The sequence below is a fragment of the Mirounga leonina genome, unplaced genomic scaffold (assembly GCF_011800145.1).
Source record: "Mirounga leonina isolate KUSES-001 unplaced genomic scaffold, KU_Mleo_1.0 Mir_418, whole genome shotgun sequence".
Lineage (NCBI taxonomy): Eukaryota > Metazoa > Chordata > Mammalia > Carnivora > Phocidae > Mirounga > Mirounga leonina.
In genome coordinates, this window is record NW_023270739.1 from 15922790 (window position 1) to 15947271 (window position 24482).

Consider the following 24482-nt stretch of genomic DNA (forward strand, 5'->3'; position numbering starts at 1 on the left):
CTCCACATTGCAGATTCTTTCCACTGCTCTGGACTATCCGATACCAGAAGACAATGGAGAACAGTCACTAAACATAAGCTTTGGTATCAGACAAAACTGAAGTCCTAGCTTCACCAGTCACTGGCTGAGAGCCCTTGGCCAAATAACATAACCTATCCAAACCTTAGTTTCATCAGTAAAATTGGGATAATAATACCTTCTACATCAAGTCATTTTAAGAATTGATAAATACACATGCAATTCTTTTCACATCCTGCACAAAGTAACTGTTGGACAAGTGTTAACATCTTTCATAATTGTAATTAATAACAAAGCGTGTAACTTTTCAAGTCCTGGTATTCTGCAAAGTTGCAAAGAAAAAAAAATATGCTAAAATGGGAACTATTTGAAATTCACATTCAATGACAAACTTAATTAAAGAAAAAACCCATTAAACATAGAAATTTCTGTTTGGCTCTAAGAATACCTAGAAATTTCTAGTGATCAAAATCTGTAGGTGCCTTTTTCTATGACCTAGACTTCAAACAAACCTTAGAGTTACTATCTATGCCATCAAAAGTACATAAATCATCCGATGCATATTAGTCACTTGATAAGTTTTGTTGAATGAGTGAATAAATGAGTGAACAAATGAGAAGTGATTAAATTTTAGTCCTGAAGTAGAAAGAATGAGAACTGAAAAATAGGGGATAGGTGAAGGAGAAAAAAGAAAGTGAGGAAGGGTGAGTAAGGAGAGTAAAGCCCAAGTAGGTCTCCTTGGGGACACTGTTTAAAAAAACAAAAACAAAAAACTGTGGTTTTACTCTTTAGAGCCAAAACTAGCACTGTGCAGAAAGCATAAGAAGAGAAACCAAGGAGTCCACAGTGACACATGTGCTGCTTCCTGGTCCTACACTGCAGCTGAGCCTGGAGGAGGACCAGGGAGCTTAGTGGAGAGTGACCCCAGGGAGTCACCATGAATGATGGAAAGGGCTTGGGCATAATCTGGTGCACAGAGAACACAGTAGCCAGTGGGTAAGTCAGGGAGCAAGCATCACGGAAGTAACTTAGGTGAATGTGGTTGAGAAGTGTACTTGAGGGGACAAAGGCAAGTTAATTCTTTCTCTTCCCAGGTGACCCAGTGCCTCACAATTTCTAGCTGGGGAGGGGGTGGGGGTCAGAGATTAGTCCCAGAGTTCTAGAAGTTTGGGTCTTGTGACTGAGGCCTAGACATCCCTCTAGTACCAATGCTGTCTCCTGTACCACATGGAGCCCGGGCATTCTGGGCTAACTCAAAGGCTCTGTCTTCTGGGACACACCAAGGGAACCACCTGTTCTCAATGCAATTATTTTTGTGATGTTTACAGTATCATCCCCCATCTACCACCAAGAAAATGAAGTCTCAGAGGAGAAGGAAAGGTGGGCCAAAGAAACGCCCAGGAGGGGAACAGAAGGTGGGGACGGAAGCAAGTCAGCAGATGAAAGGAAAGAAGAAAAGAGCAGAGAAGGGAGACTGGAGCTAGAAACTGAATGCAGAGGCAAAAAAAAAAAGGAAACTGGAGGAGAGAAGGACTAAGCAGACAGAGGCAAGGACAATGAGAGAGAAGCAGACAGCGATAAAGAAAAGTGGGAAGTGCTATAGAGGAATGAAGAACAGTAGGCCTGGTGGAGCTAGATAATGCATGTGATGGAAGGAGAAGGAACCTGTTGTAGAATGTGGATAACAAACATGGAGAGAATGAAAAGAAAAATATAATGCCCAGAGAAGTCCAAAGAAAAACAGTGGCAAGAATGAAAAAAGGAACACAAATTATAAAAGAGGCAAATAAGACACTACGTTACCCCCCCAAAAAAAAACAATTAAATAAGAGTAAAAGAATTAAGATAAAAATCAAGGCTTTTATATGCATTTTAAAATTTTGTGTGAAGCTATTATAGAAGAATTGGCCATGTCAATATATGTCCAGAGTTAAATATTAGCCCAAAATTCTCAGCAAGACTGAATTGTGTCATAGAAGTTCCCAGATTTCCTTTCCTGCAGTGTCATGGAGGCTAGGTTTCTTAGTCAAGTCCAGGTTCAGGCCAAAGGGCACTGAGTATTTGCCTAAAGGCCTGTGAGGCCGGTGAGATAACCTACAAGAGGAGGTCACTGAACCTTTCCTTTTTTTTTTTTTTTTTTTTGCACTTTGGAATCAGATATAAAAGATGTATTAGTTGTATTGGTCTGCTTGGGCTGCCATAACAATGTACCACAGACTGGGTGGCTTAAGCAACAGATATTTTCACACATTTGTGGAAGCTTGAAGTTCAGATAAAGGTGTTGACCTCATTTTAACTCAATTACCTTGGTAAAAACCCTATCTCCAAATAGGACACATTTTAGGTACTGAGAGTCAGGACTTTAACATATGAATGGCCAAGGAGAGACACAATTCAGCCCATAACAGAAGACTTCTGATGTCTGATTACTGCCTTCTAATCCTATCTCTTGTAAAGCTCTGTGTATGTGTCTATCTCTGTCTCACGCACACACACAAATCAAGTTTTTCAGATATGAAATCCTGTGAGTTTCTGTTCCATGGAAACACTAGGACAAAAAGCCTCTGAAGTTGATTGGTTCAATCCCTTCATTTTAAAGAAAAGAATACTGAGATCCATAAAAGGGTAAAGGCATGCTTGAGTTCTAAGCTGCCCTCCTTCTGGCCAGCAGAGAAGAGCACATAATCAACATGGACTAAGAAAGAATTCTGAAAGGAAAAGATGGGGCAGAAATAGACGGCACATGAAATCTTCCATTAACTTAATAGTTTTCCACCAGAAGGAAGGGCATGAATGAGAGCAAGGGGCTGGATTTCCCTGAAGATAAAAAAAGCTAAGTAGAATCACAGAATTTAGGTCTTGTAAATCTCCTTCAGCTTCTTTGATTTAATTAGTAGGCTTAGCATCTTCATAGATATAAAACAAAAAGTCTCAAGATCATCCAAATTGTGAATTATAAGAGCTGAGAGAGGGTGTAGGAGAGAAGTGGTCAGCCAAGCAAATGATGACACTTGGGGTAAGAAGATGACTAAACCAAGAAGTGAAGTATTTCATCCAAGTAACCTACTTTGAAGATGTCATGGTATAAAGGAACCTCCTTTCCACCTGGTCCTTCATGCCCCTGCTATTTTCTACTTCAGGATCATCCTTCCTCTATGGTGCAGTGAAAACCTAGGATATATAATAAATATAACATAACAAAACATATAAGGCCAAGCCCAAGGCTCAATCCAGGAGGAAAAGGTCCAGTCAGAAACATGTCAAGCCCCAGATGGGAGCTAAGCCACTTCTGCTGTGGTTACAAAAGCCTGGCCTATCTGAATAGACAAGGGTAGGCTGGTGCCTAAGCCCATCTAGCCAGCCACCTTATTCAGGAGATGCTGAGTTCTTCCACTAAGACACCCATGCTTTGAGACCAGCCTCAGGCATAAGCCAATGTTAATTGTGACCACCACCTGAGAGTAGCCTGCAAATACAGATGGTTCTTCAAGTTCCACAGAAGAATTAATAATTCATGTCCTATGGAAAGGTTCCTTAGAGAATTATCTCTTCCCTATTTATTGTTGATGGTGTAAATGTCAATTATGACTCAAGGCTTTGGATAAACTATAATAATACTCTATGATAAGCTTCATTCAAAAGAAGTGAGGCAAAGACTCAGTGACCTAAGGAACTCAGTGACCTAAGAGCCGTTCCAACCCAAAGAACCCCAGTTCTATGAATAATTCCAACTTAAGTGGAAGCTCAGCTCTCCCATGGAACCATTAACTTTTATTTCAAGGTCACAGAACGAACTTTCAGAAAACCACCATTTTTCTCAACCAGTTAAAATCAAATGTAATATGTATTTTCATTTCTTGGTGCCTGAGGAAAATTTAATTGTAGCATGAACTCCAGCTCTTACTAGTTTTAAGTAAAATTGCCAAAATAAATAGAAATGTGGGATATTTCCGGGCTCACACAGCTTCCGGGACATTTCAGTTTCTAGGGCTGCCGATTCAGTGCCTTTCACAAGCATTTGATCTTCTTTCAAGCATCTCTTGAAAACAAACAAAACCTCATACAGCTTCGAATGTGCGTGCTGTTAGGATGTAAGGGTGGAAAAAAGGCAAAAAAAGAAGTCCGCCAAGAGCCCGTCCTCCCTCCCTTCACCCCTTGACCACCTCCCACCAAACACCAACAGGAAATTATGTTTTCTTAAGTAATACATTTTGCAATTTCTCAAGTCCATTAGCATCTATGGGAGAAAGATGAGGTCTATTCTCTTTACTTGTCTATGTGAAGGGAATAAGGCTTTTTCACTATTTAATAGGTAGCAGGGAGCTGACTTTTAATCCAAGGGCAAAGTTGATAGTTTGAAGTTAAAGTGGATGGCTTTGGTAGCAATAAGAAGATAAATTGTTTTAGACAAACCAGAATGCTCTTTTATGAGGTTAGGGATTTGGGGTGACTTGTTTTCCAAAATTATAGGTAAATATAATTTCTTGGCTTTTCTTTCAGTGAAGAATTCCTCAGGTTATATGCTCATCAAAATGATTAAAAGTCCAGCTACTAATTGCTATAAAAATCAGTGACAGTGATTTATTGACCTAAGCAAGACAAGCCCACATTTAAAGAAGGAGCAGGTGAGGTTAGCAAATGTTTTTCAGTGGCCACTAAACTTCCAGGTCAAAATCAGCTTTTCCATCCTCAGGGTGCTAACTGATATCGGAGCACTTTTCCCTGATGTCCACATGTTTGGGGTTCATCTTTGATGGGACTCTTTAATGCCTTTAGTGCTACCTCACTTTTATCCAGCAACCAAAAGAGATTATTTAGAAATACTGACTTATGTTTAAACTCAAAAAGAGAGAAAAAGAAAGAGAATGGCAGGGAAATTATGCGAGATGTGGACAATGGACCTGTGAGTCCGTATCTGGTACTTCTAGCGAGCAGCCAGGAAAGTTCTCACCATATACTATAAGCTCAATTACAGATCTGATGGGCTACCGCTAGATAAGTAACAAGAGCAAGAAAACATTTTGGAAAATTCCTATCTTTATTTTATTAGCTAATGTTCAGGAAATGAACTCTTTTGAAAAGTGGAACTTTGGGGGCGCCTGGGTGGCTCAGTCAGTTAAGCGTCTGCCTTCAGCTCGGGTCATGGTCCCAGGGTCCTGGGATCGAGCCCCGCATCAGGCTCTCTGCTCAGCGGGAAGCCTGCTTCTCTCTCTCCCTCTCCCACTCCCCTTGCTTGTGTTCCTACTCTCGCTGTCTGTCAAATAAATAAATAAAATCTTTAAAAAAAAAAAAAGAAAAGAAAAGTGGTAGTTTGATAGAAACAAGAATGCATCCAACTAATTTTAATTCTAAAGGTTCTTGCTGGTAATTTACAATCTGTAATTAACTACAGAAAATAGTTTTGAGGAGAAAGGGATTCTTTTCTCTACTTTCTGTGTGTGTGTGTGTGTGTGTGTTTACATAGTTTTGTGTTCTAGCATTGTTGCAACCACTAGGGATTTGGGGTGAATCACTTTCCAAAATTATAGGTAAATACAGTTTCTTGGCTTTTCTTTCAGTGAAGGCAAATTCTTATGTGAAAACTAATCATCATTCAGGAGAAATCACATTATTCTTTTGTCTTCTCAAAGGCCCAGGTTTAGTGCTAAATTAAATATTATTCAGGAAATAAAGGCAACATTATTGAAGAGGGAGAAAGAAGTTGGTTTTCTTTCTATTATATCTTCTAAGGATCCATGGATTTCAACTACTTCCAATCTGATCTACAGAGAGAAAGAATGGCTCTGTATATCAGAAAACAGAAACTTTCACATAGAACCAATTTGCAACTTTAGAAACTTTCAGGACTAATTCTTGACCCAGCACAATCATAGTTCAGTTCATCCAGCCTGTCTTCATTCCAGCATCCCCTGCTCTTACTTCTATTAGAGATTGGGGTTATTGGCAAAAACTATCCAATGCCTTTTCCACCCCTTTCCCCTTCTATAACTGTAAACCTCTAACTTCCTCAGTTCACTCTGGCATATATACACTTTTGTTCCCATTGGATCATACAAAGGTACATACATTTATTTGAGTAGGTGTGTATTACTGTCACTCTGGAAAGAAGGATGCAATAGTTTATACCATCTTCTCTGGCTTCTCTAACTAGTAGGGTAAGAATTTCTATAGGAAGGTGGGATGTTAAGAGCAAGACCTATGAAACACTGAGCATGATGGCAGTTCTTCTGTCTGGTAAAATAACCCCAAAGTTCCCACTGAGAGATCAAGAGATTATACATCAAACCCAAAACTGACCAAGTAGCCCAGTCTTCTAAGATGGGATGCTTATGCCAAATGTTTTTATAAAATTCTGTGTAAAATATATAAATGTTTATATGGGGCTTTCTGTCTGGCCAGCTCCAGGAGGTCAAGTAATCAAAGACCAATCATACCTGCCATCTGTGAAAATATGATGTGCTCTTTTCACAGCTATAAATAACAATTATGGCAAGACAAAAATCCCAAATGATTAGATACAAGACCATGGCAGGTTGAGGGTTGGGTAAGGATTCCTAATCAGTTGACTGTTGTAGACTTGGGAATATGCAATATTTATGTCATGGTGTGTGGGTGGCATGCTTGAATAGTTCCATGAGGCATTGCAGGACTAGAAAATAAGGAAAGTATAAATGAATCAATAAATACATAGCATTATTACTGTTACTTTGTCAATATCGGTTGACTTAGGCCACTGTTGGATGCTCTGGTTTGTCTTTCTGTAAATAATGACATTTATTTCCTTCTTCAAATGAATATTAGGATAGAGGTAGAAGTGATTTTGGCACAATGAAGCAATTCTGATTTCTAAAAACCGTATACACGCATGAATTGTTCTTGCACCATTTTCTGTCTTGGAAAAGCTCTGCTGGCACCATGAGTGTTTACTTTTATAAGCTGAAAGGCTCCCATCAACCTCAAACAGATGCAAATCACTTTAACTTGTCATAGTGTTATTTTGTTCATCCTAAAAGTTCAGACAAGCCTTCCAAACTTCCAAAATTTCTCTCAATTCAGCGAGGAGGAAAATTTAGAACACAGTATTTGAGCGTTCTGCCCAGATGTGTCACACATACAAAGAATGAGTGGAGGAGGGCAACACCCTTTCCTACCGATCCTGTGAACTCATCACTATGGCGTTAAAATGACACCAAATGCTACAGCTCTGGGCCACACATCTCCTCAGAACATGGCAATATAAATCACTTCATATACTACTTTAAGTACTCCAGCATAAGTTGTATGTCAGATGTATGGCATTTTGGAGGCTTGAGAAAAAAAATAATCAAATCCAGTTTTTAGGTAAAAATGTGCTGAATCTTTAGCCCATATCAGTGAAATTGTTAGAATGTGGTGTTTCACTTTTTAAAATACCACAACATTTGAACCTTTCAGCAATTCCAAAGTCAACTCCCTCTGGGAAAGATAGTATGCTTAAACTTTTTTTTTTATTTAAAAATGTAACAGAAACACAAACAGCTAACTAAACAAGCTGCCCATAAAATCAACAGTGTAAGCAATCTGAACCCTGAAGTGTTTTACAACATCCTTCAAGACTATTAAAGGCAACGTAAATACCTCTTTCCAACAAGGGAAAATACCCTTCAGCACTTTTTTTCCTTTTCTTTTTTTTTTCCAGGCTTTTAAACAATTTTGGTAGTGATTTCTTACATCACAGACAGAAACATTTGAAATAGAGTCAGGTGGTATCCTTTGAAGAGTAAGAAAGTTGCTAAATCTGGATAATCCATGAATAATTATGGGACAAATATAAATTCCCTAAATCCCTAGGGATTCCTAGGGATGCACCAGTCTCTAGAAAAAAAGAGGTGTACATCTGGTATCCCAGCATTCCAGGGAGCTCTAAGCACTCAGTAAGTAGATTCCCTTTCTCCCGCCAGGGAAAGGCAACACCCTCCTATGGGATGTGCTTTGACAACAGTAACTATAAAAAGGGCAGTGGGCAGTAAGAATAGCTGGTATTTATTAAACACACGCCCAGTGGTAAGGATTATAGTGAATTATTTCAGTTAATCTTCACCATTAGATTATAGGCTAAATACTAAAATTATCCCCATTGTACAGATTTAAAAAGTTGGGCTGAGTATGGCTATATGTCTTGCCAAGGTCTTGCTCTAACAAGTGGCCAGACCAGAATCTAAACTGAAGAGGGACGCCAGTGTGTTAACCATGCACTGCACTCTCTTTTCTGCATTTTTCGTTGATACTTCTTGTACCACAACCCACCAATTTTAAGTTCCAAAACAGGAAGGGGCTCTGTGCTATTTGTCCCCATAGAGAGCACAGCAAGAAGTAGGAAGCCATGCAAGGGTTGCTATTTAAACTCTATACTACTACTTCTATAGAAAAATTTAAACAATTTAGCAAGCTTTTCCTGATTTGCTATGCTTGTTCGAAGCACCATGCATCTGGGGAGGATACAGAGGTGAAGGAAATATGTTACCTGTCCTCAAGGAGCTTACTTTTCAGTGGGGAAACAAACACAAACATATTTACTCTACAGCACATCAATGCTCTAACAAAGATAGAGGCAGAGTGGACTCTGATAGCACTGAAGCCTGAGCAGATCGATGTTGCTAATAAATGAGTTCACAAAATGGATCAAAATCAAGGGCCCTTGAAACAGTAGGCTCTCTCACACACAACTATGCCAGGTAAATGTGTAGGGGTGATCACCTGCACTCATAACAACATTATGAGGTGGGTGCTCTTACCCAACCCTTTCTTTTTACCGAAGAGGAAAGAGAGGAGAGAACAATGTAGTGATTCTCAAGGTCCCTTAATTCCTGTGTGGGGAGGTGGGATCCAAACCAGGTGTGTAAGCCCAGGTCTTTGGGGAAACAGATGAGACTGGGTTAAATGAGCAGGATTTTATTAGGGGAAATATCTGTGTGAAATGGGGCGGGGGGGGGGGAGGAATCGGGAAGCCTGGGCAAGCCATTAGAACACAATGCAAGTCTGACCCCAAGTGAAGGAGAAGGGCCCATGGAGAGAATGTTGGGTGGAAATGTCTTGGACTGCTGTACAGTCTAAGGAAACGTTCAGAAAAGCCACTGAGGAGTCCTTGAATCAAAAGTTTGCCAATAAAGGAATCTTGTGTTTCCCAGGAATGGGTCTACCTTGTATCCCCAACATACTCAGTCTTATCTTTGGGGAAGATGTCAGCTCTGGGCCATTCACCATTGCCAGAGAAAAGGGTCATATTGGAAAAAATGGCCATTCCTACCATAACCACAGAAAAAGTAGGATGAGGTAATTTCCAGGAAAAAAGGAAGAGGCTGAGCAGACTGACATTATGTCTAATCTATATACCTTTTACCTTGTTAAAGAGGCAACCATCCCACCAGGAGCACAAGTCTCTTGAAATGTGCACCTTTGTCCTTTGGTTTTAAAAAGTCACATCCCAAAGCACTGAGTAGATCGCATGACACTTACTCTCTTGGCTCCCAGAGATGAAAGGCTGACCCAACTCTCCTGGAATTTGAACTTGTGATTCCCTGAAGTAAAGAGATATCAAAGTTGTTACTGAAACATCTAAATAATCCTCCACAATTTCATGTGTCTCCAGGCCAAACCAGCAAAATAGCTAGAGCACATCCTTTTCTACAGGTAAAGAGCTGATATCTGGGCGATCTTTCCAATTACCTGCTCCTCTGTTTCCCCCCTATTTTGCCCTTTTTAGAAGGTCAATGCTGAGTTAGGACTTTATGCTATACAATAGGCTGCTGTCTACCGCCATATCACCCTGAATGCGTCCGATCTCGTCTGATATACAATAGGCTGCTAATATTCCATGCTGGACATTATTTTCCCAGCATTTCTTATAGGGTGCCAGGCTTTTCTTAGACTTTATGTCATACAATACTTACTTGTTTGGAGTTGTTGAGATGGAAACATAGTCTATTGAAAACATCACTGCTTCCTCTCTGAAATTTAAAGAGACTATTATCATCCTTCTTTTAGATACTGTTTCTCAGGCAAAATCTCATAAAGATAGGTGGGGCAAAAAGAAGGGCTTATGATATCCACAGGGTTAGCTTTTGACAAATGAATACTGTGCTACTAAATTCCTATCAATAATAATATAAATGGGGCCCAGCTCACTCTCGTGGTAAGGGACGGTACCCCTCCGTAGTTTAGAGTTTTGCCTTACCCTCTAAACAAGCATATACCACCATCTGGGATCATGGGCAGCTTATAACATTGTCAATTATTATTATTGGAAAGATATTTGGATCTTGAAGCATGCAAAAATGTTTTATCTTTTGGGGAAGTAATATGGTAGAATGGCTAACTGGTGAGCTCCAGAATCAGAGGAAACTGGTTGTTTTGCTTTTCTAAGCTTCAGATTCCTTAAAGGTAAAATGAACAAGACATATTATCCATCCCCAAGAGAACTAGGAAAATTAAATAAGAAAAATATGTGCAATTAACATATATAATGTAGTGCCCAGCCCTGAGCGAGAGAAGTATCTTATTAAAATAATAAATTGTCTAATTATTAGTCCTAGGTCTATCAGTTTGTTTTTTATGTGACCTCAAGCAAGTCACCAAATCTTAGCAAGCCTTGGGTTGTAAATAAGACTGATGCAAATAATATCACCTTACTGGAGATTACCATGTAAACTATAAAGTGTCTGCAAATGTTAATCAAGGTTATTGTTACTGCCATTGTTATTAGCTCTCAGTGATCTTTTCAATCAAAAAGTTTGTGGATTGCTTTCCTTTGTAAAGCCAGGAGCTAGGATAAGAGCCAAGAGACAATGGGAGAATGTGAATGTCATGTAATACTTCAGGGCATTTTCCAGCTTCCTAAATATCTGTGTATGGTACACAATGTGTTCTAATATATATCACAAATTAAGATGTTCTGAAACTTATTCCCTGATGAGTTGGTTAACATTTCCTTCGAAGTGATAAATTTCCTCAACCAACCTGAGTGAGCTAAAGGGCCAACATTTTTTTTTTTTCAATAATCTTACCTTCCCTGGTGTCAATAGGAAACAATATTTACTCACTACTGTTTTCCTTTCAAAAATCTGTCTAGTTGCATACTAGAAACAGTGTCAGCTGGTTTGTTTGTCTTGGACAAGCTGTTGAAGTGAAAAGTTTTTGCTTGGCTGAATGTGGGACAGTTTCATAACCCTTCAAGAAGTGCATTGAAGGTGGGTGCCAGTTCCGGCTGCTTCTAACATGCCTCCACTTGCTGCCCATTGTCAAGGGTGGCCAATGTAATTAAATTAAGACAATAAGCAAAGCAACAGATGCGACTGAGACCAAATCCCTGAGTGCTTTTGTTTTGTCACTGTCATTGTCTGCAACAAAGAAGTCACATGTGAGAGCCTGGGAAGGGAGCCAAATGCAAACCAGACAACATCCCAGCTGGTTTTGAATGGCCTCCACCTTACGCATGTGTGTATGGGAACCATGCTACTTGGAGCAGTGTCTGCTCTACTCAAGTTAGTTTCTGCCCGTGGCTTTGCTGCAAGGCTGAAACAGAAGAAATAAGCCAGAGGATCCCTGTGCTCAGATTGACAGTTTACACCTCTGCTTTGAGAGAAAAGAAGAAGAATCTCTCTGTTGGGGAAAAGGATAAGATCCATATGGTTGACCAATCTAACCTCAATCCTTTTTGTTACAGCTCTTCATGAATTTGAAGAGGGACAGACATATACAAGATACCTGAATTTTTTCTTCTGTAAATCTGGGATTAATTTGGCTTGAGAGAAAGACTGGAGATTAAACACCTCATCTTTTAATTTGTTACTATTTCATTCTTGAGCATTTTTCCTAGTGTGCTCATTATCCAGATTCTTAAAATCTTTTTCTAAGCTGGTATGCCTCTTAAAGAGAAAACAAGGCAAACTCAAATTAGCATATTTTTAGATCTGTTATTTAATTTGATTAGTAGTTTGGTAGAGAAGTGGTATCCTTAATAATGGCCATGTGGGGGTTTTGATGAGCCACATACCATCTGCAGGGTTCATTGCATACTAAACAGAAATATTTCAAGGAGTTTGGGACAATAGTGATCCAACTCTGTAGCCCCATTTGTTTTTCTTCCATTTTTCAGGAGAACTCCTTTAAGAATGCAGATTGGTGGGGGGTGGGAGGGATGGGGTGGCCGGATGATAGACATTAGGGAGGGTATGTGCTATGGTGAGCACTGTGAATTGTGTAAGACTGTTGAATCACAGACCTGTACCTCTGAAACAAATAATACATTATATGTTAAAAAAAAAAAAAAAGAAGAAGATAGTAGGAAGGGTAAAATGAAGGGGGGAATCGGAGGGGGAGACGAACCATGAGAGACTATGGACTCTGAGAAACAAACTGAGGGTTCTAGAGGGGAGGAGGGTGGGGGGATGGGTTAACCTGGTGATAGGTATTAAAGAGGGCACGTATTGAATGGAGCACTGGGTGTTATACACAAACAGTGAATCATGGAACACTACTTCAAAAACTAATGATGTAATGTATGGTGATTAACATAATATAATAAAATTTTTAAAAAATGCATCTAAAAAAAAGAAAAAAAAGAATGCAGAATAACATGTAAGATTAGGAATATAAATTTACTGGTAGCTTAACAGTGGATATTTTTATATCAACAAATGCATGTTAAGTGGACTTGGTAAAGTTGTATGGTATCTGGGGGAAAAGTGCCAGTATTTTAAACAGATGCATTTCAAGCTATCCTATACAAATGCCAAACTTCTCCCCATAAGTTTTTAATGGCCACTGAGCTAGTTATTTTAATAAACATATTTACACAATGAAACTATCTTCCTTCTATTTAGTCAGTACAGGATATTGACCATCAACGTACAAAGTGCTAACTAGCTTTTTTGAAGGACTTGATAACTCTAACATTTCAGGTAGAGCTGAAAAATATGTGTAAGAAAAATTACCAAATCCCTATGGGCCTTAGCCAATAGGTATTATTTCCAGGGATTGTAGTCGATTCTGTCCCAGCTTCTCACACCCTGCAGGTCTCAGGTCTGAACACTTTCCAAAGTCCTTTACAATGACCTATAAGTTCCTGGGTTGAGAGGTCATTATTTTAGCCAGAAGGAAGAATTTGGAGATTCCAGACACCTTTAGTGAGAACTCTTGTTTTTGGTCATGATGAAAACATGTTCTGGGAAAAAGGGATATTGTGGATTCTTGAACTTTATTCTGTACCAATAATGATTCATTATGTCCTCCTCTAAGGGCCTCCTGGTTAGAGGTGAAACCAAGAGAAAAGCTCCTTATGTTTATGCATGCAGATGCCATTTCCTCCTGGATTTAATCCATATCTTATTTGTATAAACTTTGCTATTTAAATATATTCAAGGATAAAATAATAACTATAGGAAAAGTATAATGACTTGATTCTATACATTATTAGAGGGCCCAGTGTAGTCTTTTAATTCATTCTATAGCTATTTATTGAGCAACTGCAATATTCCAGGCATTGTTTTAGAGAAAGGGATATAACAGTGAACAGACAGAGGGGTCTCTACTATATAGGGCTTCTATTCTAAGCAAAACTCAATATTCCTTGGATAACAGCATTGCTTGCTAATAAGTGAATGGTAGCACTACAGCAAGGAACGCAGGGTTTTTATTGCAGGAATAGTTTCCAATAAAGATGAAATAATAATAATAACAAGTAAATAATGATAACTAATACTTATGTAGTGCTTCCCATGTGCCAGGCCTATTATAAGTCTTTTTAGGTACTAATTCTTTAATTCTTAATCCTACAAGGTAGGAACTATTATTATGCTAGTTTATAGATGAAATTGAGACACAAGAGATTGCCACTTGCACAAGTTCACATAACTAAAACTGAAAGAGTCAAGATTTGAACCCAGCTCAGTACGTCTGTGATTTTACAGATTCTAAGTCAATTACAAAACTTCCCAATCTTCTACTTCTAAAACTCTCCCTTTCTCCATAGGAGAAAAAGAAAAAAAATGAAAAATGTCTCCTTTTTACAAAAATTAAACCAAAACAAAATGCAATAAAACTACAGAGGATGATCCCAGAATGTGTTCCTTTTTTTTTTTCCCCTCTTAGTAGGAAAAGATGCCATGGGCCAGAATTCTGTATTTTTCAGTCTCCTTTGGTCAACGAATCCATGATAGTGGCAGATGAATAGAAACACATTTCTGTGTGATTAGAAAGCAATCTGTAGTCCCCATGACACCAGGGGCACATAAAAGTAGCCTGAGTAAAGTTTGACTAAACTAAAAACTAAAGGCCTATCTACTTTCTTAGAAAGTATGTCTTTCTTAGAAAAGAAACAGGCTCAAGCTGTCCGTGAGATTGACTGATGAAGTATCAAATATGAAAGGTTAAGACCCAGTGTTAGAAATAGATGGGTAGGGTACATAAAACTTCATCAAATTAATGTCACTTTTTCTCCCTTATTTTTAGGAAGTACATTTGAAGAACGCAAGTAGAGGGAGTGCAGGAAACAAGAACTACAGAATGTAGGAAGACATTCCTGAATTGTGAAGAATGACATGCCACCAGCAGGATCATTTGCTCTGTAGGAGTTACCTGATAAACATCAGAAGACTTACCAAAAAAAATAAGTTTGATAACATTTCATAAGATGGGCATTCCTCCCAATGAAATACGCAAGTAAACATTCCAACATTGTCTTTAGGAGTGATTGTTAAAAGCTTTGCACCTTGCAAAAATGGTCCTGGAGTTGGTAGATTGTTGTTGATCCTTTATCAATAATGTTCTATAGAGAAAAATATATATATAAATATATCTTAGTCCCTGCTTCTCAAGAGCCACAAATGCATGGGCGTTGTATAGATCCAGTTGCACTAAATTTGTTTCTGAGTCTTGGCTGCTGGAGCCATTCATTCAGCAGTCTTGTCTAAGTGGTTTATTCTTTTTTTTTTTTTTAATTTGCACTTCTTTCTACGCAACACAGGCCATTTGTTTTACAGTGTCTGATAATCTTGTTTGTCTATATTCACCCTCCCCCCACTTCATCTTTATATTTGCCAAATTTGGCCTCCTCAAGAGCAGCAACAAGCAGTCAAGTAGCACACCCAAAAGATTTTAACCCAAAAGATTCCATCTGTGGCATTTGTACCAAATATAAGTTGGATCCATTTATTTTAGACACAAAGCTTTATTTTTCCACATCTTGCTAAAAAATATTTTGAGGCCAATCATTTTTAGGCATATGTTTTAAGCATAGAAAGTCTCAAACTCTCAACAGTTCCTTCAAATGATGAGTTAATGTGCAACCTGATTAGTAACTTCTCTCTTTTTATTTTTTCCATATAGAGCACTATGTAAATTTAGCATATCAAGAATACAGGATATATCACAAACAGTATGTAAAACTCTGTTTTTTAGTACAATGGTGCTATTTTGTAGTTTGTTATATGAAAGAGTCTGGCCAAAACGGTAAAAGGTGAAAGCAAAACAGAAGAAGCCTGGAGCCAAAGATGATACGAAGGGGAAGAGTCCTAAAAATCCATCCATTTGGGAAAGAAGGCAAAATTCCCCCAATGATCCCTTCCAAGAAAAACTTAAGACACAAAGTCCGCTAATGCAAATTTGATTGGGGAGTCCAGAGAGGAGTGGAAAAAGCAGAAGGCTAGGAATTTAACAGTCCTGGCTTATATTTCTCACTGAAGAAATAAACATTTGCCGACTCTGTCACGGACTCACCACTGTGTGACTTTGGGCAAGTCACTTCACCTCTCTGTGCCTCAGTTTCCTCATCTACAAAATGGGGGCAAAACGCCATCTACCTACCTCACAGGGGTGGTATGAAGATTACAAAGATAAAGCTCCAGATTTTATCCTGGGTTGCTATAAGGGCACAAGGTCAGAGCCCTTCAGCTGCTGGGATGCAAGGAATTGTAGAAACAACCCATTCACATCATAGCTAGGAAACTGATCAGCTGAATGTTCCTGATGTGCTAATTCTTGTCAATGTAGCTATCCCACAAACTATCCAACTATCTAGTTGTTAAAAAGCTGCCAGCTCCATCTCTTTTAAAACCCTTTCAAAATAAGTAAGAAATATCTGATTTACAATCAGATCTGAATTCTGCATTTGGATTTATGAATACAAAGTGCAAAGAGAGAAAGGAAAAGAAAAAAGGAAAAAAAAAAAAACTTCCACCAGTGAAAGAGGGACTACTCCATCTGTTAGCACTCATTGACTCCTCCAGGCAGTTACTAGTAATCTAGTAATACTTCTTGTAAAATTATAAATGATACTCTAGTCATTTTGAACAATATAGTTATTCCTTCTTTTTGGGTAACCTAAAAAAATGGCCCCGGATTTCAAATATTGAAATAATATCTTATTCTACAAAATCACAAAATCACTTTCTTTAATAAATTTTGCTCTTATCCTTAGCTATATTTACATATACATATACATTTTTTTAATTTTTGTTAAAATATGCTTGACTAGAGTTGCTAGTTGAGAGGCAAAATTTTCCTTCAGAACTAGAAATTTTCTTTTATGTCTGCTGACAAGAGTGACCCCTGGCCCTCTGCGGATGCATCTTATCCATTCAACTGAAAATTGATATCAAGAAAATCCAACAGTGAGGATAGGCCCATGGTGATCTAGAAAATGTTTCCCATCTACATTTTAAGATTTCCTTATTAGAACAATGAATCATCCATCATTCAGATCTTTTTATCTGCCTTCAAACTTTTTGGTGAAAAGCCACCAGCCTTGATTACTTCATGCAAAGTGTATTTCTTTGTTCTTGGAAATTGTGCATGGAAAACCAGAATAGCATCTTTAGTTTCCATCCCACTGTTTCACCTCAAGGTTCAGAAATCAGAAAACGTCTAAGACCTCCTGGATCTTCAAACATATGCAAAAAGAAGCCCTATATAGTGGGTACCCTTGCTCAGCCAATAAGTGCTTAAACCCTCAGATCCTCAGCATTACTTGAATTGAGCACCTCTGTCATACTGAGCAATGTTGTGATCACTATAGACAAATGTAAAAGAAACTAGAAGTCATTTTTGCTCTTAAATCTGTTTTCCAGAGAGATGTGTTCTGTGGACTTAGATGCTGGACCTCTCTTCCCAAAATGGCCCTTCTGGTTTTTATTTCTTTTTCTTCATGTATATCTTTTAAAATTGCTATCTCCCAGCAACACTTTACATGCAATCTTCTGCAGACCTATGGGTTTCCAGGCACAGTTGGATATGGTAATTCTAAGAGTGTCTATGACTTATTTGATTCACTTAATAATTCTATTCACAGCCAAAACTACCCTAGTGAGGAAAGCTTAAATATGCAAAGCTATATTATCTTTCTTCATTTTTTCTGACACATAATCCTCTCCAACTGTATCATAAATCAATGAACTAAAAATTAACTAATTATACTAACTCACTATCTTATTTTTAAATGAAATAAAACTGGAAGACAGATCAATGTAAAACCTCAAAAATCAGTTGATCTACATACTACAGCAGAATGACCCAGGATCAATAGAAAGGAGCACCTAAAATTTCACATCTTGAAACTTTTATAAGCTTTGCTTTGGATTTTTCAAATGAGGCAATTTCAAAATGTTTATGAAAAAGCTGTAAATATCGGTAAGAATGAGCTTTCAGCTTACAGGCTTAGCTTTAATTTAACTGACAATACTGAATACCTAGATCAAATTTCAGTTCCCAGTTCCCCAAATAACATTACAGTATCTTTTGAACACCTTAAGATGAGGAAGATCCACTGAAAAAGTTAATGTACCCTTCCATCAGAATCCACTCTTCTAGAAATAAAGAAAAACTTGCAACACCCACCCCCCGACAGGCATGCACACGTGCACACACGAACACTCAATCTAAGAGTCCAATGGAATACTGGGAAGAAATCACTTCCTTGAAAAAACTTATTGTGGGGGGGGGGGGAAGGCCTAGCCTCCCTTGAGAATCCATCCCCTCCTTGGAATGTCAATGTTTGTGTGATGACACCATCTCATGCACTGTGGCTCCAGGGTTTCTGTTACTAGTTTATGTGCTTGGGAGACTGCTCAAATGGACGATGTAGCACATTTTGCTTTCCCATTTATTGTTTGGCCGGCTATGCCAATGTGGTGCTATTGTTTCTTTAAGAAAGTACTTGACTAAAAAAAAAAAAAAAAAAAAAGGAAAAAAAAAAGAAAGCATAGACATATTTTTTTAAAGTATGAAAACAACAATTCTATAGATAGATGGCTTAATAAAATAGCATGAGGTCTAGTCGCCACCACCTTTCAACTTTTTATCACAAGTAGCGTACTGTTCACCAAATTGTGAGTTTGGGGGTGTAGGGACAGAAGATGGAATTTTTGTAAAGTTAGAAGGCTCTGTTATTCTGCTGGCTCTCAAACTCAGCAAAATTAGCAATATGTTATCCAATCCAAACACCTCGACCAAGAGCATAGAGTATACATGGGGAAAAAAAGGACCTTACACACAAATGGCAGAACAAAACATGATGAAGTTACTTACTGATTTTTGTGCTCTCTGCTCTAAAACAGATATTCAGCAAGTGGAGAAAATAAAAACAAAGAGAAAAAATGCATAGATTAAATCTGCTAAAGATAGCTTCTGCCACATCCCCCTTAAGTCATTCTTTGGCATTTACTGATTTATAGAAGATACTCTCCCTTCATCTAAACATCTCAAAGAGCAGTAGCTCTCATAAAAAGCAATCACTGATCTCATTGGGAAGTGTTGGAAAGTATTTCCTTATGAGATGGGGGTTATCTACTGATAAGGAAAGAGAAGAATTTATGAGAAATTGTTGAAAGAGATGGCTAACAATCTGTGAAGATTTGTTTTTGTTTTCGTTTTTGGGTTTTGTTTTGTTTTGTTTTTTACTTTATACAGTCTTTATGAATATCTTAATGTTCAAAAATGACTTGGTTCTTTCTTCTTTTTTTATATTGGAATGAGGGATGATAAGTTAAACCCACATAGACTCTTTAAAACTATAGGCTAGATAGAAGTGTATGTTTGACTTGTTGAAGCTATAATCAGACTATTTAAAATGGTTTTGCTATTTTTAATCTTAAAAGAGTGTACTAATTTATTAGAGACAGTTCCTGTTTGGCTCTCTTCATAAGAAAGAGCATTCCCACTCAAATCACCTGGGCTTTCCCATCAATGTTTTCAAAAGATAAATCTGATTTATCCGTCATTATGGCATCATTTATTTAAAAAAATTTTAATAGAAGAATTGTAATTCTTTATTCCCTCTCTTGCAATGATCATGAAGTTCAGAATATGAGGGAACAAAAACAAGAAGAAAATTTTGTTGATTTTTTGTTTTTGGTTTGTTTAAATGCTAGTGTTTAATCCTATAGTACATATTTGCTTATTGCTATTTTAATATTCTAAAAGACTTTCCTGTTAGGTGTTAGAAACTGATACATAGATATCTTTTTTGTGTGATTTCTATTTAAAAAAAAAAGGAGATGAGAGGACTGTCTGAAGCTTTAAAGTGCATATGGTACAGGATAAAGATACCAATTAAAATAACCAAGTCCTATCTAGAACAATACTTTCTTGGGGGAAACCTCTCATAGATAAGACAGAGGCCCAGGGAATTTTTGAAACTGTCTCTATTCCTCCCAGTCCTTATTCATTTAGTATTTGCCTCAAATTTTTATAGAGGGGTGACCAAGCTGAAACCCTAGAATTAAAGGGACCTCTTTAAAAAACATATATTCCACATGTTCCCTCTTAATTTATGATTGCACCTTGATCTTAAACATGGTCCCTCTTTCTCCCCATTCTTCAGCTGTCATTGATAGGGTCTTTGAAGGAAAAAAAAATGTTAATTTTAAAAGGGGAACACAAAAGTCCAAATGTAACTGACCAATTGAAATGTGAGTTAAGATGGAGATAGTTTCTCCTACTTTATCCCTGCTGAATCATCGGATACCTTCAGAATGACCTTTTGCAAGCCTTAGAATCTGCCTTTTATTTAATTGCCCAGACCTACTGCATCCTAAAAGTAAACATTATTCATTTTCTTTTGCCCAAAATGCACTGATGTAAAAGTTGGAAAAATAAAAACAAAACTCAAAAATCCCTTCGAAGTCACCCACTGGCCCCATTTACCTACCCAGAGCAAAGTCACTTCTGTTAATCCCTTAATCTGATTTTGTTTGGATATTTATCTTGTACCTGCTGCTAAACACACTGCAGGAGGGACTCTGAAACCTCAAACTGTCTACTCACATCTCTTATCTGTGTCTGTGTATCATTAAAATGTCTATTCAAAATATTAAAAACTTTCAAACACCATGCAGCTTGTATTCAGTTTACATAAAGGCCCCAAATACCATGTCAGATCTCTTGCTACTAAGAGAGTTAATGAACTCTGAGAACCGGGATTACATCATGTGTTTTGCTTCATATGGTTTTATCACACTTACAGACCAAGTGTGATAAGTACACTTACAGACACTGAATTTTTCCCTGCTGCTTTGAAACCGGAAAATAATGATTGGTCATTCGTTATATCTATCTTAGTTCAAAAGCATATTTTTTATTAAATTAACTCTGATTGTATTTGAAATCATTATTCATTTATGGCAGAGAAATATCGATCCTAATGACTTCTAAAACTGTAACTAACTGAATCATTATCTTACATTTACTGTTAAGTAAGCATATTTGGAAAAATGTATGGCTAGAGCGTCATAATAAAATGATATATCTTTCTTTAGTAATTACATTAAAATTAATCATGTTTGATTAATTAGTTCTTTTGGACAATGTTGGTGTAATGTGTCATTCCTTAAGAATTCTATTGTTATGTAGCATTTTTATTAATGAAGGTCACTGCAACAAATTAACAAGAAAACTTACCCAGAAAAATAAAACTAATCATACACCAGAATGGAGATATCTTATAGAATTTACAGATTATATTTAAAAATAAATGTTTGAAAGAGCTTGTACAAACTATGTAAGAGATGTATGAATTGTACGATATATGCATTAACAATAAAGCAGGTGTAATTAACCAACCCCACTCACTGTAACCCAACGGTGAGTTATAATCCATGACACAAAGGGTCTGGGAAAAGATTTTCTATCAAATAGGGCACATAATATACAAGTAGCATTCAATATTTACCCATATTGTGAGATTTCATAAGAATGTGGTCTCTCAGCATTGAGTTTTTATTTCAATAAATCTTTCTAAATCTTTACTGAATATCAAACTCACAGCAGCATTTGTAGAAGCACAAGGTGGAAAGATTAATAATTTCCCTCTTGTTGTTTGAAAGTATCTCATTCTATTTTCCTTTTCTTAAAACTTCCATGAACTATTTGGAAAGTTACCTAAATATAAAAAAGACTCAGGAGACTTGTACTTGATTTTAAGGAACTACTAGCTACCAGTTTATTATTTTCCCACGTGCAGCTCACCGTGACTCCCGTCACTCCCTCAGAGTCCCCACAGCTCTCCTTAACCCTATCCTCCAGACCTCCTTGTCCTATTTGTGCTCAGCATCTTGCTGCCTATGGCCATGAGCTTCTAACTGCATTGCTTCTCTCCCTAGACAATGCTTTTCTCCCTTTATTCACACTAGGCTAAGCTGGGCACAGCCTTTCAGTAAAGGTTTTGGGGATGATGAAGTGGGAGGCAATAAAGCACGCGGCAGAAATTGGCTGCTAATGTCAAACATCACTGTTAACTAAAATCCATTAAGGAAAGTCTGGCTGCTCATGTGTCTCTTGTCATTTTAGTAAGACTCTTTCCTCCATTCAACAAACTCTCCCTAGAATTACTTCCTATCCAACACTTCATCCTCTCCCTTAGAAAGAACTTGCAAAGTTGGAGGGGGTGGGGGAGAGCACCTGGGTGGCTCAGGCAGTTAAGCATCTGATTCTTGGTTTCAGCTCAGGGCATGATCTCAGGGTTGTGAGATTGAGCCCACGTCGGGCTTCATGCTGGGCATGGAGCCTGCTTAAGAATCTCTTTCCTTCTCCCTTTGCCCCTTCCCCCCCCAAAAACAAATAAAATAAAAATACTATTCATATTTGCTGAGCATTTACTAGGGGTCAGTCACTATGCCAAGTGGTTTACCTCTATTATCTCATTAGTCTTTACAAAAATTCTATGAGTCAGGCACTATTATGAATCCTATTTTACAGGTGAGAAAATGGAGACTCAAAAACATTATGTAACTTACTTAAGGTCACAGACAGGCAGGATGGGCTTGAATCTGGGTCTGAGGACATCAAAACCTGTGTTTTTAGTACTTTGCCATTCATGCCCCAATCCAGACACAAGGACAGTTCCATATGGTGACAGATCTATTCCTATTAAAATTTGGTTTTACATGCTACAGGCAGAAATATAGCTAATTGCACCTTTGAGTGATAAACTATTTATGAATATTATATTATCAAGATAAATAAACATTTTTGCTCAACAACTAATGTATCTAACTGGGCTTTCAACCTTACCTCCAGCCATTTCTCTGCTCATTCACACTGCAATGTCAATTCTTGATAGACCTTCACATGGTGTATATAATATCTGATGTTAAACTAATCTCAGGATTCCTCAGTGAGAAGGTGTGACTTGGGTCCTTATACAGTCCAGAAATAAGCCATTTCCACATAAGTAAAACTAGAAGCTAAGAATGAAGAACCTTGCCAAGAGCTTTGGCAACAATACACCTGTTGTTCTCTTGACAGTTTGTCAAAGCCAGTGTGGTATCAAGGTTGAATCAGGGCTTCCACAGACAAAAATGTGGATTTGGGGAGTGAGTTTCATGAGACCCATGTTCTTATATCTCTGCCCTTCGAAAGGGCCTTAGTTATCCCACTCTCAGGAGTTCCAAAGGGTATAATGCTAGCCCTAGATGGCATTTTGGAAATGTGTAGGGACATTTGGGGTTGTCATTCATGATGATTGAGGAAGGCATTATTGGCATTTAATTGGGCAGGGGGTTAGGGCTTCAGACATTTCATGTGGATGACAAACCTATTTGTAATCACCTAAGCCTAGGCTATAACTCTAATCTACTTACAAACTCAAAGTATTTTTGCATGATTTTAATATAAACTGAATTTTCCAGGAATGCAATTACCATGGAAATTAAGAGGAAGGTGGTACTTTATTTCATTTGGAACTTTACCAAGTGTTGTCCACTATTTTAGAAAAAACATCATTGATAACAATGCTAATTATGCTGTTTGAATCTCTCTCCATTCTCTGAGAGGATCAGTCAGCTTGCAGCTGTAACATTCATGATTCTCCACATTAAGTGTAAACATCTGACCACTTCATTACCTGTTCTAATGGAGTTGTGCCTGAGCCTTTCTATCTTGTAATGCATGTTATTTTATTATAAACTATTTTCATTTTAGTTCTCCTTTATATTATGGTTCAGGCATCATTTTTATTTTTATTGAAATTGTATATGTCAGCATTATCTATAAATTTCTCTTTGGGACACCAGAGGGTATATCATAAAATATTTGTTACATAAAGGGGAGCTTTGGGTTTGCTAGAAATGAACCACTGGGCTATACATACCAATTACAATCCTCTCTGGGTCATAATGGCAGGTGGATGTCAGAGCCTTTGCCCTCTTCTCGATGAGGCATCTTTAAAGTGTAAAGCTGAGCTGAAAGTTGGTGTCTTCCTCACCTGTTTATGGATAGAGATTAAATCTCTTTGGGATCCAATAAAGGATAATGGTTATGGTTAATATAACATCTGGTTTCTAAATGTTCTTTCCTTCATCCTGTGATGGGATGAGATGATTTTCAAAAGAATAAAGCAATCAGTAAAAACAGAAACAGATGTAAATTGGATTTGAGACAATTGCAACAGTACATCAGAAGTAAAATTCAACCTTGGATTTCAAGCAAGATATGAAATGTGGCCTAGAAAGGAGGTTTCTCTCTCTCTCTCTCTCTCTCTTTAAAGATTTTATTTGTTTATTTGATAGAGAGAGAAAGAGAGCAGGGGGAGGTGCAAACGGAGAGGGAGAGAGAGAATCTCAAGCAGACTCCACACTGAGCAAGGAACCTGAGGCAGGGCTCAACCTCACAACCCTGAGATCACAACATGAGCTGAAACTAAGAGTCAGACACTTAACCAACTGAGCCACCCAGGCGCCCCAGGAGGTTTCTCTTTTTAATGGCTACTACCGAGAAAGTTAAAACTGGAGTACCTGTCCTATAATTTCCTAACTTTACTTTGTTTATTTAACTCAATGGCTCCTATTTAGCCCCCAACCTCCTCCAGGGGAAACACTAGTAACAGTCTCTCTCTCCAAATGGAAATTGGAGAGTAGGGGGTGGGGAGGTCCTCGTCTCTATTCATGACAAGTCTCTAAATAAGTGCGGTCGCTGAATCCATCACTCTACTCCACAAA

General features: G+C 37.9%; 1 protein-coding gene and 1 long non-coding RNA gene across 3 annotated transcripts in view; one reads left to right on the top strand and one right to left on the bottom strand.

Annotated features, from left to right (window-relative positions):
- The window catches only part of IGF1 (insulin like growth factor 1), a 74615-nt gene extending 53768 nt beyond the window's left edge, over positions 1 to 20847 (top strand). The window contains exons 4-5 of one of the 2 annotated variants that reach the window (XM_034987714.1): positions 1347 to 1398; positions 14506 to 20847. In XM_034987714.1, the coding sequence (XP_034843605.1) occupies positions 1347 to 1398; positions 14506 to 14531 (78 nt within the window). In that variant the 3' untranslated portion in view covers positions 14532 to 20847. The remainder of the gene's footprint in view (positions 1 to 1346; positions 1399 to 14505) is intronic. The other variant, XM_034987715.1, reaches the window with a different exon arrangement.
- Positions 18 to 23666, bottom strand: LOC117998814. Its single transcript, XR_004676090.1, has 3 exons — positions 23636 to 23666; positions 3086 to 3189; positions 18 to 33 (listed from the first exon to the last, which is right to left on the bottom strand). It is a non-coding gene; the product is annotated as an uncharacterized LOC117998814 (long non-coding RNA).
- Between the last annotated feature and the right edge of the window lie 816 nt (positions 23667 to 24482).